Raw genomic sequence first — 20,223 nt, 5'->3', positions numbered from 1 at the left:
ATTAGATAAATTAAACTTCAGAAGCAGTTCTTTAAGGTTTTTCAATGCTTCGACCGCCTTAATCAACCTAAATATTTACAAGCTATTCAATTTAGTTTGCATTCCATGTCCGCTTTGATACGCTCGCCGTGTGTTTTTATTTATTTATTTCAAAGTAGCCTTAAAAAGCTATCATACATCTTTTTTTTAATATTTTATTATACTTTTGAAGTCTAAAAATGCCACCGATAATATATCAAATACTTTTTCATACTTTATTTTATTCACCACTCAATACGGTTCTATATAATTTAATTAAATTAGTGAATTCGACAACCATCAACAGAATTAAACTACCGCATGTAAAGTAAAAGTATAATGGAAACTTTTATACTAAGAGTCGGATTGTAATTTATCCTTTTACTAAAAACATGGGCAAATTAATTCCTATACGTTATATCAAAGAATAAATTGATCTTTCTATTACAAATTTCATTTATTTCTACTCTTAAAAATTGATCATTGTATATCAACATGAGGCATACGTGGCACACCACATGTCACTATTTGGTTATTCCATCAACCATACTAGTTTTTATTAGTACAAACGGATAAAATTTTTAACAGAAAGGACCAAGTTATTCTTTAATCTAATGTGCAAAGACTAATTTACCCATTTTTTAAGTAGAGAAAGCAAAATGCAATCTTAACTAGAGACTTCCATGATACTTTTACCTCCGCATAAAAATATGATCTTCTCAAACACAAGCTAGATTCTGCAACTTTATATATATATATAATATATATATATATATTGGAACCATGACTAATGCTAGCATATGCTTCTTAAAATTCACTTCTGAGAACACAAACTTCATATATCATCTATATATATATAAGCCTAAACTACAAATTAACTAAGCAACATCTGAAGTTGGTTATGGTCTGACAGTTGATTTGAAATAACCTCCGTTCTCGAAACAAATACAGAAAAATGAATTTCTTAGTGTTACAAAACTATCCTGTAATCATAGTTCGATGAAGGGAAACCTTACCGTTCCATGAAACCGCTCACTCCTATGCCATACACTTCCGGATATTTCTTGAACTAACAGCACAAAGTAAATAGCCTGCGATCGTAACTGTGTCGACAGTGGGACACGAGAGATCTGCTCTCTTTTGCTATGAACTTGATTCAATCCGGATCATTAGGGTATGCAGTAGTTAAATCAATTCACTGCATTTACTGGCGTGGCCTTAATTCAAACTTGTATGCTTGTATTTCCATGGGAGGGATGATTACACGTCCATCTCGAGCAACATCACCAAATTGCTCAGTGTACCCTAGCATTTCCGTGTCGTCATGCAGAAGATTTAAAGAAGTTGCTCTTGCATTCAGCACTGTAAGATCTTTGAACATGTTGAATAGATTTACAGACTCATCAGCCACGGCTGTACATTGAGATCGGGCCTTCTTGCAGTAAGAAGAATCCCAGTTTCGCCTATGCAACATTAAAACAAGCCGAGGATCTACAAGTTGCTGCTGCTGCTGAGAATATTTTGATGGTCGAGGGACTTTGAAACTCACGATATGCAGATCACACGGTAAGGGAGCAGCTAAAGGAGAAAAGGATCTCGAGTGTGTCGGCGCAGAAATTTCTTGTGGTTTCTTAGCAATGAATGCATGTAACGGATAGTTCAATTGAGCATTAACACGATGAGAAAGAAGAGATGGACTCAGTGGAAAAGGGTTCGAAACAGGATCCGAAGTAGAAGAAATGTTGGATTCCATCAGGATATGGAAAACAACATTCATTACACGATTGTCCATCACTCCCTGCCCAAGACCACGTCCATCATCTCTCACCAAACGACGGTCAAGCATAATCTCCAGCCACCCTTCTTTAAGGCTTGCAGCACCCAGTGCTTGTCGAGAATGAATTGAAAACCTCTGGCCATTTGACCCTTGCATGAAAGCAAGAGAGGGCATGGGATAGTAGTTTCCCTGCAACGGAATCTTATCATATGTTTCTCTCCGGCTCATTTGAAAGCCATTCAAGTCGGAGTAGAAAATTCTTTTATTATTGGTGTCTGTCTTATATCGAACAATTAACTCTCTGTCATTAAAATCCTTGCCAAGAAGCTCAACATGATATTCCTTCTCAATCAAAAAGTCCTGTACTGTATTGCCTCCATTGTAAATGCGAGTGCTATGAGAAACAGGTGTTTTCTCCCATGAAGTTTTCGGGTAAGAGTACACCTCTTGCATCAAGGGACCCTCCGAGATAACCAAATTCCCACCCGACTTAATTATAGGCTGAGCATCCCCATCCGGTAAGAAAAGGTATGCGCCTCCTGAACTTGAGTAAAGGGCTATCTCTTCAACCACGACATTTTGCAGACCATTTTTGTGGATTACTTTTTGCAACAATCCATGCTTAACATCAAAGGTGAGAACTTGATGCCGGTTCACGATTTCAACCGTATCTCCTTCTACTTTTGAGCATGCATAAGGTGCAACGCATGGACCCGAACTCAACTTTGAAGAGAATTTGAGTTTTGCCGGCTTAGCTTTTTCGCATCCGGCAAAGCCATTAGCAATATAATATGTCTGCAAACCCATGGCAGGAATTGAAGCTTTCCAGTGGATGCGATGCCTGCCTGTAAAAATCTTGCTTTCGTCATGCTGCAATTCAGGAGAAACCTGGCTCTGCACACAAGTCCAATTTGAGTCCAAAACACTAACATCCGGTCTGCTAACAACTACCATCACAACCTCTTCTCGTGTTTGTTCAAGAGGATTAAAGAGTACAACTGACTGCACAGTTCCTTTGCGAGCACTGATTGCTCTATGCATAGGTAGAGCATCATATTTAGATCTCACCTGTTCAGGATCAAATAGCGCAGGGGTCTGATCATATTTCTCTTGGCGAATTCCGAGCAACACTTCAATTGCTTTGGACATGAAAATCTGCAGGTCCTGCAAAGAAGTGTGCATCCGAGTTCCATAATCGAGAACAACATGATCCTTAGCAGTTCCCGTCACCCCGTCATGATGCTGAAAAAGAGCTAAATTCCTTCTTGCAGCCGTCAACTTATAAGCATACCTCATTGGCAACTCTTCGCATTGTGGTCTCTGGCAATGACCAAGTAAGAATGCCATCAACATTTCTGATGCACGAAGCGTTTGTTCCAGTACCCGATCGACAGCTTTAAAGAAAGGTCTTGACACATAATAGCCGCTCCAATAATCTTTCTGCCTATCAGCATAAGTAAAGAAGTCACCTGATAAAGAAGGAAAACCACTGATCTGACCAGAGCCGATTTCTCTGGGAACGGAATAGTTTATTCTGTCAGCCTCCTCCCGAAGGGTCTGGAAATAGTCATCCAAAGTACCAAATTTCGCTTCCGCATTTAAGCTGGGAGTGGAGTTGATGTAGTCAAATATCATTTGATAATTTCTAAACTGAGCTTCTGCTTCCTCAGCAGTAACATAGCGAAAATCATCTCCAAGAGGTACAAGAAGCGTATTGGTCCGGTACAGGGTCGATTTCTTCCGATATTGATCTAATAGTTTTAGTGCCCTCTCCTGCACATTTTCTGGGTTAGTCTCTACAGGATATTGTCCCCATGGACAGAGTTCATAAGAGAAACCATGTGAACGAGCAAAATCAAACTGACAACAAATTGCAGGCTCCGGTCCACAAGTATGTGGAATATCATATGAATAGAATGGCATCATATGAACAAAAATGTCAGTTGTTTCATTAGCATCCCAGCTCTGACGCCACACATATTCCAAGTTTTTATTCCAAGCAAGTTCCTTTTTCAGCTCGTAATGAGTCCTTTGAATAAGCATATTCTCGAACCCCATACGACGGAAGAGATAAGCCATGGTAGGTGAGTAACCAAATGGATCAATTGCCCAAGAATTTTTCGGAACAAACCCAATGGTGTCATTCAACCACATATTTCCCTCAGTTATCTGCATTTGCAAATATATAGGAAATTCAACATAAAGAACAAGGTTTCAAAGAATTTTTATGGATAAAAAACTACGAGAAACAGACAATCCCTGGATTTCACAAAGAATTTGAGGACGCGAAGGAAGAAAGAGACAAAGCAATTTAATGGATTTCACAAATGCAGAAGTAACCCTGGATTTTATAGGAGCTTTTCAAGTGAGAACCCAAAAATATATGAAAAGTTGATATTTTCACACATGATATCAAGGATCATAATCATTGACATGAACATAAAATCACAAGACAACCTTCTGAAAAGATGATCATAAAGCCAAATAAAATCATCAAGACACCGGGATTCAAGGTTTACCTGCTCGATTATGGCAAAATAATGTGAATTTGCCTGTATCAGGACAAGAAAATAAAGTTGTTAAAGTCCAAATGAATGTTGGCCTGACTCAATATTTTCTTAAAGTACTCATGTTTGACACCCTTTTCTAATGCATATCAGACAAGAGGTATAGGATATATATTGAACATATTCATGAGGGACACATCCATATCCAATACAGACACCGTAGTCTGAGTAATGTAAGAAATAGCTACACTGAAGTATAATGCATGAATTTCTAGAATTACATCAGCTTGTAGGCATACCTCATCATTCATAACCCAGCCACCTCCTACTATTTCTAACTGGCCATTCTTCACCAAATTTGTAAAAGTCCCCCTTTTATCCTCCGAGGCATCTCTCCACCACCTTTCCAAATATGACATCTCTTCCCATATGAACTTCCGCCGACGATCCTGCAAAACATTGGATTTGGGGTTTCATTTGCCATATAAATTGTCAGAACTAAATGCATACTTCATACATGAATTGGTCAAGATTCAATATGATTAATATTTGAAAGTCACAAGGAACATGAATCTCAAAATCACAAATACCTATAGGTTTTTCAATTTCAAGACTAAATAGGCATCCAACAAATCCATGATAGAGAACTAAACATCAATGTTGCACAAAAATCATCTTGGTGTAACATACGCATATTCAAGATGTAAATCAGCTTCGAACTAAAAGGGTAAAGCGACATTGACAACCATTGAATTCGCCGAAATTAACTTCCAACAATGAACCCCATATCTACTTCACTGATACTCATGTTATGTTATTTAGACAATTCACTTTTCTAAGAGTCTCCTTGTCTATCTATGGTCAACACATGGTCAAATATGATTATGAGCATATGATCTTTGAAATATTTATATATATACATATCCTACACTTACCATGAGCTAAGGTAGCATAGCTCCAACAAACATCAAACTTTACTTTCCCAAAGGAATCGGAAGGATAAGTGGAATTCTATATTTACACGAAGGCAAAGAAAGATAACAAAAAATTCCCACAATTTCATTGAGATTCACTTTACTTCAGTACCATCCATCAACAAAAAAACTAAAACGCTCAAAAATCCCAAACAAATCTCTAAATTCATTCAACTCCAAATATATATACACAACAAAACAAGCTAACTCCAGACCTGTTAGATACCATCTATTACAAATAAATACATGAACCAATCTAGCTAAGCTTTGATCAAATTCGAATTGTTTTCAAACATTTCACCATCTTAACAAGAACCCATCGAAATTTAACAAAAAAAGAGTTACCTTCGATAGAGTGTGAACAACGGTATCAAGTATAAGCCTTGACTGCCTCTGATAATACTCTTCCACAGTAAACTTCCAGCCTGGATCATTATGAGAATGAGGTACCACAAAGATCTTCAATTTTTCACTGTCCCATTCATCTCCTTTATAGCTAACTTTCCACCCTTGAGTCCAGGCCCCTCCAGGTTTATCCAAGAACTCAATTTTATCATACAAATCTTTAGTGGTTATATCAACTGCGGCACCGGTTTGGTTTGGATTCAACCAGGGTTGTTTCCGGGTCACTGGTTTCCGGGTTGTGAGCCTTCGGGTCGAGGATGGGGGCTGGAGATGGGATGAAATGGGCTTTGGGATTCCAAAGAAAAAGAGAGTCAAGATGAAGAAGATGAAGGAAAGGGAAAGAGCTATGGTGAAGAAGTTGGTGAGGAGGAAGTTGATCAGAACCGTACGCTTCCGTGACTTTCGAGTGGGGTGGACTTTGAGGGTTGATTTGACGGTGGGTGATGAAGAAGGGAGTAATGACTGAGCCCATCCTCCTCCACGGCGGGTGTTGCTGCCAAGGTAGGAAGACAAAGACATGTTGTAGACTTCTCAACACAGCTTCTTCCTATGCCTTTCTATCTATGCTTAAGTCTTCATTTAGTGGGATCTAACTTCAAAGCAAGAAATTTATGATTATAACTTGTGCTTTGGTGAAGACTTTTAAAATGTAAGAAAATTTTGGATTTTTTTGAGTGCTTTTTCTTTCAAGTGTAGATCTATAGCGTTAAAAGACATTGATTTTTTTCGGTGCATGATTTGTGCCATTACAACCTACCAGTAACCTGCAATTTTATTGGAATTTCATAATCTAAATTATAGTTTTTTTAAGCCTTAAAACCATATTTTTTTGACATTGTAGAAATTTTTTAAATTAAAGGTAAAAAGATAAAAATAAGAGATTATAGTGGTTTTATGTTGGTTTTTTTTAGAAATTAGTTTTTTTTTTAATATTGGAGACGGTTGAATTGATTAAAAGATAAACTCTAATTTTTCAATGTAAAACTTTTGTGGCATGACTAATGATAAATTGGTGTTGTTTTTTCTCCCTTTTAATTTTAGGTGTTAATTTAAAAAGATCTCACAGTATCTTGCTATAATGAGATTTTTAAATAGTTGCCAAACTATTTTTTTTAATGATTTTACTAGTTAATTTAACATTGGTTTTTTTTTCTTTTTCGGACCGACAATCCAAAAGGAGGTGATGGTATAATAAGCATATGTGTTTGTATTACTACTGATAACAACTTTTGTTGGTCTTACTTCGGGTGTTAGACATAACGAAGATGTGCTTCTCTTGCTAAGGTTCATTGATCTTGTTGAGGAATTGAAACAGTTGAAAAGGATGATTATGAGCAAGAGGTCAAGCACCTTAGAATTATGGTAAGAGTGGTTAGGGAGAGGGAGCATAACCTTAAGGCCTAGCTTAGAAAAACGAGTTATTCATCATGCAAAAGTCTTAGGTTCAGTTCTTCATTACTTAAAAAAACCACTTCTGACTCTAAAAGTACTTTTGGAAGAAAAACTGTGCAGAACAAGTTACTTTTGGCTGAAACTTTTAGCTTTTTAGAAATGCTTTTCAAAAGCACTTCTGAAAAGGAGAAGCTAAAAATTTTAGCTTTTCCTCTCCCAAAAGCACTTTTGGTGCTTAATTACTTTTTCACCTCTCCAATAACATTTAACTTCCTTTTTTTTTCTTGGTGCTTAATTACAAATATGTTAAAATAATTAATTAAAAATAAAAATATATTTTTTAAAATACTAATTACAAATATTTAATAGTTATATTTAAATATTTAAAATATAGTTTGTAATAACCAATTTGCCGGGCATGTGTAAATAAATAAAACCAATATAAAACAAAAAATTAAAAGTCCATTTACATAAATAAGTCCATTAAACAGTTAAAAGAAACCCAAAATTACAACAAAACCCAATTAACCCAAGCCCAAAACCTAAATTTAACCTAACCCACTAGCCTAAAAACCTCTAGCCCAATGAGCCCAAAATGCAAAACAGAAGCAAGAAACCCTAGCAACATTCGACTCCCGGCGCCACAGTAGTATTATTTTAAATCTAGTATTACTTAATATTTAAAGTTAACATCGTTTTTATCACTAGTATTGTTTTAAGATATAACATGTTATTATTTTAAATTATTATTAACATTATTTAAATTAATCATACATTAACTTTTCAAATTCATTATGCGTTATGGTTTTAAACTTAACATATTATTATTTAATTCATCTTTAATTATTTTATATTTTTTATGAAAATTTGATATATTTTGTATACGGTTTTGATATTTTATAATATGTATTATTACTATTATGTTTCACTTTATATGTATTACCTATGTAAAATTAATATATGTATATTATTTGCTTCAAACTTATTTCAAATACTATTATGCAACATTTTTTATTCTACTTCGAAACTATTTTATATTCATGTATATAATTTATTTTAAAACTTTGGTACATAGGATCTATAAATTAGAATTTCTCCTTTTGTTATTTTTAGTGTATCTTTAAAAATTTTTGATTAATAATTCATTTGATGTTTGACCGTTGATATTGGTATTTACATAATATATGATTGAAATTATTGTTGCTATGCTTGTTTGTATTTGTTTGTTAATTGTTTGTTATTCATTGGTGTACATTTTATTTTCGAATTATCCTTTTTGCGTTGTACGTAAACATTCAATCACATTACATTGTTTAAAAGATTACATTTTATTAAAATATCGAAATAGTTTTATTTATAAGTTTCTAAAATACCCGGTATCCAAAGATTCTCGAGAAAATCGTGCCCTAACTTACTGGGCTTCAATTTTCTTCGTTGAATTTAGGTGGCCGGGTATCTTTTTTCAATAAAATCATACAAATTTCAAATAAAGCTTATTCTCGAGAACTCAAATGTTGAATCCTAACTCAAATAGTTTTATTTATTTAAATACATTTACAAGCCAATACAAGTCCTTCAAATCAAGCCAAAATCAAGTCTTATGCATGACATATCAATTCATATGACCAAGTGTCAAAACTTACCAAAATAACCTAATTCATATATATACATCCTTGTACTAAATTTGTCAATTCAAACCAATTATTAATATACCTATATGATTTTCATCTTTCATCCATTTCAAACACACATCAAACATATATAAACTCTATATACATATCAAAATATGTCTAACACAAGCCATTCCAATGGCTAGTCACAACCAAACACATACACACTATCATTGGCCAAATTTAGCCTATACATGCCATTATACCCAAAAGAAATTTTGCTATTTATATCGAATCGAGCTTAAGGATAATATGATGTTGCTCCGATCGGCTTCCAACCAAATCGAGGTTCCAAATTACTATAAAATAGAGGAAATAAAACAGAGGAAGCATTTAATGCTTAGTAAGTTCGTATAACAAAAATTAACTTACCATTCATTTTCATTAAAATAAACATACAAAATGCATCCAAGCAAATTGGCTAATAGCCTAAACACACAACTTCATCAAACATGTTAGTCACTTACTTCACATGAATATTAAGAATCATGTATGAGCTCATCAATATCAAATTTCCACATATTTCGTGTATATACAGGTAATGATTCACTTTAAATTCATTTATTTTCTCATATTTGGATTTTACCTGTTAAATCATTTAAAATATCGATGGATACCTGAGTAGTACATACGAAGTGTACAAATTTGTAATTCATCAATTCATATTTGGGAATGCTCATATGAGCACATAAACGGGAAGCTCTCTTTCGTGTCATATAACAGGAAGCTCATGTAAGCTGTTGGCACCATTTTTTTGATAAAACGGGTCAACTTGGGTTTTGAAAATGAAAACAGAAACGGGAGTCGCCACCAATCTTTTTTGATAAGGTGTGATCGGGCCACCTTGAAAAGTGGTTGTTTTTAATAAACAATTTAATTTTATTAAAACAACGATTTTGGTCTACGAAATTCAGAAAAACGGGTTCGGGAATCGGTTACGTATGAGGAAGGGTTAGCACCCTCGTAACGCCCAAAATTGGTACCTAGTTGATTAGTTGATGTCTTAATGTCGAAAATTAAAAACTTTGAAGAATTTTAAAAATACGATCCTTGTATTAAAATGTTGAAAATTTTTGGGAAACGAAGCAAATTAAATAGGCATATATAAATTATAAAATAAAAAAATGTATATAAACATATATATATGTATATAAAAATTATAAAATATAAGATCAAAGATATGCACGTATACATATATAATTAAACCTAAAATTAAAAAGGTGTAAAAGAGTAAAAAACAATAATAATAAGATTAAAATATATTTAAACTTAGATAAACAAATAAAATAGAAATATGATAACAATAATAATGTAAAAATCATAACATAATATAATAATATAATAGTGAGAAATAAATAAATAAATTTAAAAAAACTGAGTTAATCAATAAAATAACAAAATAACAGAAAAAAGGACTAATTTGAATTCTAAGACAAAGATTCGGGGCAAAATCGAAAGTAAAATAAAAGGGGAGGACCAAATGGGCAAAATGAACAAATTCGGACACGTGTCCGCCTTCCAGTACGTCAGCGGGTCAAAGACCCAATCGAAAATCAAACAAAATTATGGGGGCCAAATTTATAAAAATGAATAAATAAGCAACAGGACCAAATCAAAATAAATTGAAAATGCAGAAGGACCTGGGTCGCAAATAACCCATTCCGTGAAAACGAGCGGATCCTCCCTGTAGCGGGTCGGGTCGCGCGCGAGTCTAAGGCAAAACAGCTCCGTTTTGGCTATTGGTGCTCAAGCCCAAAATGACGTCGTTTCATGGGTCCTATTTAAGTTAATTTTTTTTAAAAAATTCATTCTTCATCCACTCCTAAAAAAAAGCTATCTAAACTCTCTCAAGTCCTCTCCCCCTTTTGAAAATTCGGCCAAGAGTCCGGTCATCAGCCGCCGGCGACGGCGCCGCCGTCCGCGGTGGCCGAGAAAACAAAAATAATCCCTTTCGAAGCCCTTTACACATGGAGCGAGGATCCGAAGCCAAAACCCCCGTAAACCCGGCCAAACCCGGTGGAGCAATGAAGAAACATGACGTTTCTTCTCCTTTCCCGACGAGGCCATCGACGACGAGTAGATCGGCCGACGTAGATGAGTTTCTTTTCCTCTTCTCTTTTTTTCCTTGTTTTCGTTTACAAAAAAAAAATAGAAAGACTGAAATAAAAAAACAAAGAAATTACCTTTAAGTTTTTGTTTTCTTTTTGTTATTTTCCAATATGTCTGTAAAGAGGAATAAGAAGTTACAATCCATTTGAATGGCCTCTATATAGCCATTTTACACCATTTTTTTTTTATTATTGTTTCTACTGTCTTGTCCTTCTTTGCTTGCGTGTTCTCCTTTGTTTTGCAGGTGGAGTAGGTGGTGCAAGTGGCGGTGGCAAAGGGCAGGTGGCTGCGGCGGCAAAGGGCCAAAGATCAAAAGATGCAGCACTAAGGTTTCAGAAAGTCTGAAACCCTAGTTTGACTAAACTTTCTGGGTCTGATTTGATTTTTGGGCCATACGAGTTTTGGGCCATTGTAAGGGTTATTTGGGTTAGTTTTAGGTGGGTTTGGCATTTGGGCTTGTAATGGACTGAACTTTAGCTTATTTTGGTTTTATTTATTTTTAGTTTAATTGGGCCCGGGCAAATTTGGGCTTTTACATAAGCCATGTAACGGGAAGCTTATCCGGGCTGTATAACAAGAAGAACATAAGAGCCAATAATGGGTAGCTCCGAAAAGTAATTAATCAGGAAGCTCCGGATATCCATCTATCGAGAAGTTCAAGCGAGCCAATATTGGGAAGCTCCGGAGAGCCATTAATCAAGAAGCTCACAAAGAGCCTTTAATCGGGAAGCTCACGAAGAGCCATATATCGGGATGCTCATAAGAACTGTAGTATGTCTACAACACATGCAGAATCACAACCAATCGGGATACTCCGAAGAGTTATTAACGGAAAGCTCTCAAGAACCATATAATGGGAAGCTTGAGAGGGCCATATATTGGGATGCTCATGAGAGTTAATAACGGGACGCTCTTTCGAGCTGTAGTGTGTCCGCAACATATACAGGACCACAACCAATTCGGGTACCCTGTATCCATCGAATTTTATTTATTCAAACGGGACTTAATACTTGATGATCATTTTCAGGTATGTAATAAATTTCTTATACACAGAAATTATACAAACACATACATAGAATTCAATTAACACATATAAATTCTCAATTTAGTTACACAAAATTACCTCGACAAGTGTTCATGTACGCAAAATCTATTAATCCAATACTTTTTCTTTTCCTCTAACTCCATATTTGGTCTATCTAGATCTATATTAATGAATTTATCATTAATTTAATACAATTCAATCCAATTCACATCTTAGGAAAAAGTACCATTTTGCCCCTATACTTTTATTTAACTCTAATTTCGTCCCTAGGCTTGGAAAATGAAATTCATGCAATTTAATCTTTATTCCAAGCCTAGACGATTTTTACATATAACATTAGCAGCCAAGGTATTTCACAAAATTTATAATTTTTCCATAAATTTTTCATCTTTACAATTTAGTCCCTAAATCATAATTTCATCAAAATTCCATTTACAAAAGTTGTTTATTTATCAATAACCTTTCATTTTCTACCATAAAACTTCATAATTCATGCATACTCATCCATGGCAAAACCCTAGCACTTTGATAACTTTACAAATTAATCCCCAAGATAGCTAGATTAAGCTATTATGATCTCGAAAATATAAAAATCATTAAAAACGAGACTTGAATACTCACCTAATTGAGCCAAAGTAAGCTTGTCTATCTTCAAGCTTCAAACTAGGGTTTCTATGTCTTTTGATTTTAGAAAAGATGATAAATGATGATATTTTGTTTTATTTTATTATTTTTCATCTTTATTTTTCATCTTTCCAATTTTATACTTTTCTTTTCTTAATTTTCCATTGATGACTAATCATCCTTATTTACTAACTCTTCTAAATGATCTATTTGCCATATAAGGACCTCAAATTTTGAATTTCATAGCTATTTGATACTTATAGCTATTAGAACTCAACTTTTGCATTTCATGCAATTTGGTTATTTCCATCTAATTAGACATGTAACGTATAAAATTTCTTTACAAAATTTTCATACGATATTTCAATCATAATGCAGACCATGAAATAATTTTAAAATAATTCTTCTTCCGGACTCAGATTTGTGGTCCCAAAACCACTGTTCCAATTTTATTGAAAACAGGCTGTTAAACCTTAGCCAAAATACTCAAAATCTCCAACAAGCTTCCAACCGATCGAGCTTCCAATAATCTAAAAAACAAAGGAAAATAACTACGTAAGCAACAAGTGCTTAGTTAGCTCATATAAACTTAAACATAACTTACCACCTCAATAACACAATTCATAGATTAAGCATAAACTATTACCAATACCAAGAGCTTAGTATAAGCTTATTCAAGCATCATCAAGCTCAAATGTTAGTAGGTTCATCAACATCACATATAAGCTCATTTATATCATAAGTAGATTTCATAAGTTACATTACATATGCATCACCCTTTTCATAAAATCATGAACATTTCTATTAACTTATTTACCTTTCTATTCCTTTTCTTACCCGTTGAACTATCTAGGATTGCATCAGATATTTGAGAATACTCACACACATAGTGTACCTTTCCATATAACCGTAACATTTCCTTTACATCATTGCTCAGACGAGCTGTGAAATGGGTCTGCTCACACGAGCTGTGGGTCAGAATGTAAGCTACACGATGCTGCTCACACGAGTTGTAGAGAATCCGCAACAAATGCAGGATCTCAACCATTTATAGGACATTCAAGACCAGCACCGGAAACATGAAATCCCTAATGACATGTCATTTGTATCCTAAGAATTCTTAAGGTTCAACCGGGACTCATTATCTGTCAATTCATCATAACATGGATACATATATATATATTCATTTATATTAAAACAACATAATAAACATTCAATTTAGCTAACGTTAAAATGATCACAGCTCATATAAACTTACCTCGATAACCAAGGCGTAGAAGTAGAATCGAACACTAATCTGAAGCTTTAGTTTTTCCTCGATTTAAGTTCGATTGTGGTTTATCTTGATCTAAATAAATAATTTCATTCAATTAAATACTTCCAGTATTCAATTCAATTCAATCCATAATTCATATTTATGAAAAATTACAAAATTATCCCTAATACTTTGAATTTTCACAATTTAGTCTTTAAGCTCAAAACTTAAATATAACATATTTTAGCCTAAATCCAACTTAATCAATATTAAAAGAGACCTTGAAACAACCCATTAATACCAAAATTTCACAATAAAACCCATATATTTACACTTTTAACAATTTAATCCCTAATTAAAATTTCACCAAAAATCACTTACAAAACATGTTTAATTTACAACCAAAACTAATAATCTATCAACTAACATCAAAACCTATTCAAAAAAATCCATGGAAAGCCCTCAACCTTTAATATTTTTGCAAATTAACCCCCCAGGATAGCTAGATTAAGCTAAAACGAACTTAAAAACATAAAAATTATTAAAAACGGACTGAAATCACATACCGTGCAAGAATTTGTACTAGTCGAACCTTCAAAGCACAAAAATGGCTATTTCTTACCTTAATTTCAGTGGAGAAAACAATTAGGGAAGATGATACCAATTTTGTCTTATTTTAGTTTAAGTTAATTTATTAAAATACCATTTTAACCTTAGTTATTAATTTTAAAATCAACTAAATCATGTTCATATTTGTCCACTAACATTAAGGATGGTGTAATTACTATCTAGATCCTTTAGATTTCCTTTCCATAGCCATTTGACCCCTTTAACAAATAGAACTCAATTTTTACACCTTTTACAATTTAGTATTTTTCACTTAATTAACCATTTAAACATTAAAATTTGTTAACGAAATTTTAATACAACCTTAATATAATCTTATAAACATTAGATAAATCATAAAATAATAATTCACTAATCAAAATTGTGGTCCCGAAACTACTATTTTTGACAACACTGAAAACGAGATATTACAATTGAACTCTCCCTTATTATATACAATTATGAAAATAACTTTATAGATGTTTGCACAATGACCTTGTCATAAGTGTGTTGTCCTCATAGGATATCATTTATCTGTTTGGGTTAAATTTGTTCACCGAATATGTTCCTATTTTATCTCATGGTAACTATTACATCTTCTTTTATAAAAAATCAATTACTAAAAGATAGTAATTAAATTATTTGTCCTAGATAAATGACCCATGGCCACGCTACTTTTCTACCTATCATGTAATTCCATTGAGAGGATGCCATTAACCCTTTATTGGGCTATGAATTCCACTATTGTAAATGATGCTAAGTCATAGAAAAGTCATATACCCATCATACTAGCTTTTGGTTCTTTGATTGTTTAAACTCAAGTTTTCAATACATTAAAGTATACAAGTCAAGCACACATAGTTAGTCACCTACTTAGGATTGAGATAAGTTACACTATGAACATCACAAATGAATTAATCCATAAATGGATCTAGCATTAATTCAAATTAGGTCATGTATGATGTATTGTCAATCCAGACAATCACATCTATGTCTCTATGTTTTGAGGGTCAACCGCACTGATACCTAAGACAAGGTATCTCCCCAATTGAACTTGACAAACGACATAACAATCCTTTAATCGACTTGCTCAATTTCAATTCATCAAACTACGGGCGTTTTATATTGCATACTAATATAATTTTTCTTCTCGCATTATGATTCGATCACATAATGCAATTTAACATTAGTTAAACGTTAGGTAATTAGTGAGCTAATATTTGCCTACATTTTTCATTACTTGCAAAAACCATCGAGGACCGATACAAACATTACTAATATGAATAATGAAATTTTATTAAACCAATCTGTTCAAAAAATTACAAATAGAAATGACGAGTAAACTATTCTTAGGATAATAGATCCTTACAGATGATTTAGGAAACCTATATTAGGAGCAAAGATATGTGGGAAATTTAAAAATATAACAATCCACATACATATTTTGTGATAAGTGTATTGTAAGATCATTTGAAGTTGGATCACAATTTAATCTACGATTCTATTGTTGCATTGGTCAAAGTAGATTCTTCCATACTCAAAAGCAAAGCAAAAGGCCATAAAGTGATTATATGAAGGCTAGGAGTAATCATACAAACAACTACATAGTTAGGGAGTTATGCCTCAAGAGCATGTTCTTGGTACAATATTCAATATGGAAACAGTCCTTGCATACAATAACAATAATTTAGCTTGGGGCACTTGTTCCTTTTTCTATTATGGACATTTAAGCCACTTATTGAATGGTTCAAGCATTGCAAACCTATTTCTAGATAGATGGCACATTCTTGTGCGGGAGATGCAAGAGAAGTTGTCGGTGACTGTTTCTCAATATAAGCCTAGAAAACTATTTTTCTTACTTTCGCGCTAGTAGAATGAAAAATAAATTAAGCACGGGCATTCTTTGTACAATTGGCTCGAGACATTAACATATTGTTTTTTATATCTAATCAAGCCTCAAAACTGTAGTTGTGGCACAAAACTCTGAGAATGGTTGGAGCGAATCAGGAGCATATCATGTCTTATATATTCGTCATGTCGTCCAAAATTTCTACAAGGAAACAAATGATAAGAAATTATGATGACAACTTGTAAATGCAGGTACATATTGTTAGTTTCATAAATTACAATATGTTGTTCCACTTTATGCTTTTTTTTATAGGATTGTAAATGCCTTATATTGAGTAGTGTATGAGTTGATTCACCTCAAATTCCACCAAAGGGTGAACATTATCAAGAAAGCGAACACCAAAGAATGAAACTTCATTGAAAGTCTCCTATAACATCCCAAAATTTTCGATTAGACATGTGGTGCTATTCTGGTATTGGATATAGTGAATTTTCAAAGAAATTGGAAAACAAGCTAGTTAAAGGAATTCTTATGAAAATAATTTATTTTGGATATGAGAATGAATGACAATAATTTTAGACATGAAAGTGTGATGAAAAGACCAAATCATGAATTTTGAAAAGTTCGAGGATTAAAGTGCAATTTGACCAAAATGTGAAAAGTGAGTTACTATTGATTAATAGACATAAAGATAAGTTGGAATATGTATTGGTATGATGAGAATTTCATTTGAGACCAAATTGTAAAGATTTGATAGTATATGAACTAAATCGTAAATTTACCATTTTTTTAGAAAAGTGTAAAAGTAAATTTTTCAGTACCCAAGGATGTGAATTAAGTATGAAAAATATAAGTATTGAATTTTGGTTGTTTAATAACTATTTGTTGTTAAGAGATTGTGTTTAAAAGCATAAAGAGATCGTGTTTAATTACTAAAAGCATATGTCAAGTGTCACGGGCCGCGAATCAAAGCCCATGACTAATGTACAAAGAGTGTACCATGGAGGTAAATTGATTAAATGGGGCTTATTTGACCCACTTGAATTGGTCCGATTTGTGGAATATGTGGAGAAACCCATATACTTGAAGCTTTGATGACCTAGTGAAGCACTCAAGAAAAAATTAGGGCTACCTTGGTAAATATGAAAAGTAATCTTAGAAGATTTGTAATATGATAAGATTTGATTTTGTAATCTTAAAGGATTTTTAAGAATCTCAATTGTATATAAGTTTTAATCTCGACCGTCGATGTAAAGCAAACTATACTGTTGGATCTGGGGGAGCTCAACTATAAATAAAGGCGTCCACCATCATTTGTAATCACTCAGTTATAATCTTTCATAGTAATTGAGTACTATTGAAAGCATTTACTCAAGCACTTGGAGTGGTTTTTCTTTCTTGTAGCTTTTCTTTTTTTTTCGTTGTTTTTTTGTCTTTAAGTTGCTTCCACTTTATTTTCAGTACCTTAAAGAATTTCTATCGAGAATTCTCACTTTGAAAGAGTTAGGCTGACTTAGGCGGATTTGAAACAAAGGAATCGCCTAAGGCCGCACGGATTGCGAGACTAAAATTTTAGCCCCATGACACTTGAATGAACTTGGACAAATGGTTATCCAAGTTCCCATTTGTCTAGATTAATTTAAAACATAAATTTTGAAGCTTGTAAAATATTGTAAAAAAAATATTTAAAATGGTAAAATTACAAATAATTATTAGAACAATCTATAATGCACTTATATTTTGAAAAAAAAAGAGATTTAATATTTATACTTTAAAATTTAATGATAATTTGCTTCTATAATGTAGGCTTATTAAGTTTACAACAATTTAATTTTAAATATTAAAATAGAAGAAAATTAGGAATAAATCTTAAATTTTATTCGACATATATGTTTAGATTTTTTAAATACTAATAACTAATAATTTATATTTATTTACTTTTTAAACAATTTTTATAATATTTGGAATCCATGTCTAGAATAAATTTGGACAAGTGGTTATAATAGGTTCAAAATGAACTTAAGCAACTATAAATATATGTTCATTCTGAATGTGTATTTTTTGTAATTTTTATATTATTTTAGAATTTTTTAATGATTATTTATAATTTTTCTATTTTAATAATTTTATACAATATTCCGATTTTACATATAGAGTAAATTAGGATAATAGTTGTATTCAAATGAACTTTTTATCCAGGTTCATTCTAGATGTAAATGTTTTTAATAATCTTTTAAATATTTTTTTAAGATTTTATTATTTTTAAATATATGCTAATGTGGCATGGCAGGTCAACAATTTGTCCATGTGGCATGTCATCTGTCGATTTTTGTCAACTATATTAACTATAAAATCAGTCAACAAGAAAAATCATTAATGAAAGGGTTTAATTAATTTTTTTTAATTTGTAATTTTTTTTCATTATAACTCAAATTTAAGGATTTTTAGACCTATTGCCATAATTTAGTAATAATTTATAATTACTATTAAAGTATTAATTACTTACCTAGGTGACCGCTAATTAGAAAAAGTTGAAACTTTAGGAATTATATCTTGAATTGAACGGAATTAGGCTGGGCCTTTTCACTTTGATTTTGGACCGGGTGGGCTTCGGCTGACCTTTAAATGTCGGGCTTGAATTTATAAATCGGACCCAAACTTATATTCTTATTTTCTTATACAACTTCTCTAGAATTTTTAGGTAGGAAGATCAACATGCTCGAATTTCATTAACAACAATCTTGATCGAATTTCTTTTCTGATTTTTTAAAATTGAAGACACAAAATTCCCCTTCAGGTCTGATTTATTTAAAATTAACTAAATCTAAATTAGTTTCATTCGATTCTAAACTCAATTAATGAGAATACATAATTTAATTAAATCAAATCTTGATATTAAAATTCTAGTTTAATCCCCAAAATCAAATTAAAATTCATTTTAATTGCTTATTAAATCAAAATTTTAATTTAATTTTAAAATTAAATCCAAATTCAATTGTCTCAAAATTAAATTTAGTCCAAAATTGGTATAAAACCCAATTTCCATTCATATGTATGCCCAACATTGCTCAACTCAAATAAAATAACCCCCAAAAATTTATCTACATAGGAAATTATGGATGATTTGAATGTTGTCTGGACATAAACCAGCCTCCATGAAATGATTAAGCTCGTAGATAAAGCCCAAAGCTAACCCACTAAAGCATAAAAATGATGTTTTAACAGTAATGATTTTCATAATATCAGAAATTCTTGTCTCGAACTTTCTTCTAAAAATACACAACTTATTTGAAGATTAATCTGAGCTTTAATTAACGATTTTTCGGTTAAATTATTTAATCGATAATTAATATATTTTTCTATTAATTCTGTATATCTTCCTATTATATTCTTACGAATTCAATTTATGGAAACGGGATTTCCGGAATCACATTTTCTGACACTAATAAATCCATAATTGAACATGTATACATTAGACATGTTTTAAATTTTAAATGCGACAATTTTAGAAAAAAAAATAAGTCCAGGTAATAGGTTAAGTACCTTACCAGACTGAACAAATTGTTATGGTGGGGACAAGGAAATCATTAAGCATTTATGGTAAAGGGACCAACTGTAGCTTATATTTCATTAGTTTGCTTCCCATAGGAACCCCATCACATAATTTACTTGTTAATTGTTACAAGCCAACTACTTCTTTGTCTTTTCCTATACATTTGTTCATTTCTGTTTGGAATCTGAAATGATAGATGCCATTTCAGGTAGATTGACTAACCATTACGGAGTTTGTTGTTTAAACCATTATCCGAATCATTGGTGTGATTATGTTCATTTTCACGTGATAAGAATTTTAAAAAAAAAATTGCTACAAGTTGTTGATTACCTGTCAACATTCATATAAAATTAGCCAAGTCATGTAATTAATTTATATCTGTTACGAATGATGGGTGAATCAAAATAATATAATGGAAGTCCACGATCTTAGCTTAAAA

General features: G+C 32.5%; 1 protein-coding gene across 2 annotated transcripts; it reads right to left on the bottom strand.

Annotated features, from left to right (window-relative positions):
• Window positions 1-842: 842 nt before the first annotated feature.
• On the bottom strand, window positions 843-6,444 carry LOC107958597 (alpha-mannosidase 2). Of its 2 annotated transcripts, XM_016894412.2 has the most exons (4): window positions 5,622-6,444; window positions 4,602-4,751; window positions 4,315-4,347; window positions 843-3,964 (listed from the first exon to the last, which is right to left on the bottom strand). In XM_016894412.2, exons 1-4 carry the CDS (start codon window positions 6,198-6,200, stop codon window positions 1,223-1,225), a joined length of 3,504 nt encoding a protein of 1,167 aa, XP_016749901.2. In that variant the 5' UTR covers window positions 6,201-6,444; the 3' UTR covers window positions 843-1,222. The 2 variants fall into 2 exon arrangements, with proteins under 2 accessions (XP_016749901.2, XP_016749902.2); XM_016894413.2 differs by lacking the exon at window positions 4,315-4,347 and having other exon boundaries at window positions 5,622-6,425.
• Between the last annotated feature and the right edge of the window lie 13,779 nt (window positions 6,445-20,223).

This window comes from Gossypium hirsutum, chromosome D07, assembly GCF_007990345.1.
Source record: "Gossypium hirsutum isolate 1008001.06 chromosome D07, Gossypium_hirsutum_v2.1, whole genome shotgun sequence".
NCBI classification, from domain to species: domain Eukaryota; kingdom Viridiplantae; phylum Streptophyta; class Magnoliopsida; order Malvales; family Malvaceae; genus Gossypium; species Gossypium hirsutum.
Note: the sequence above shows the minus strand (reverse complement) of the source record. Positions and strands in the feature narration are given on the sequence as shown.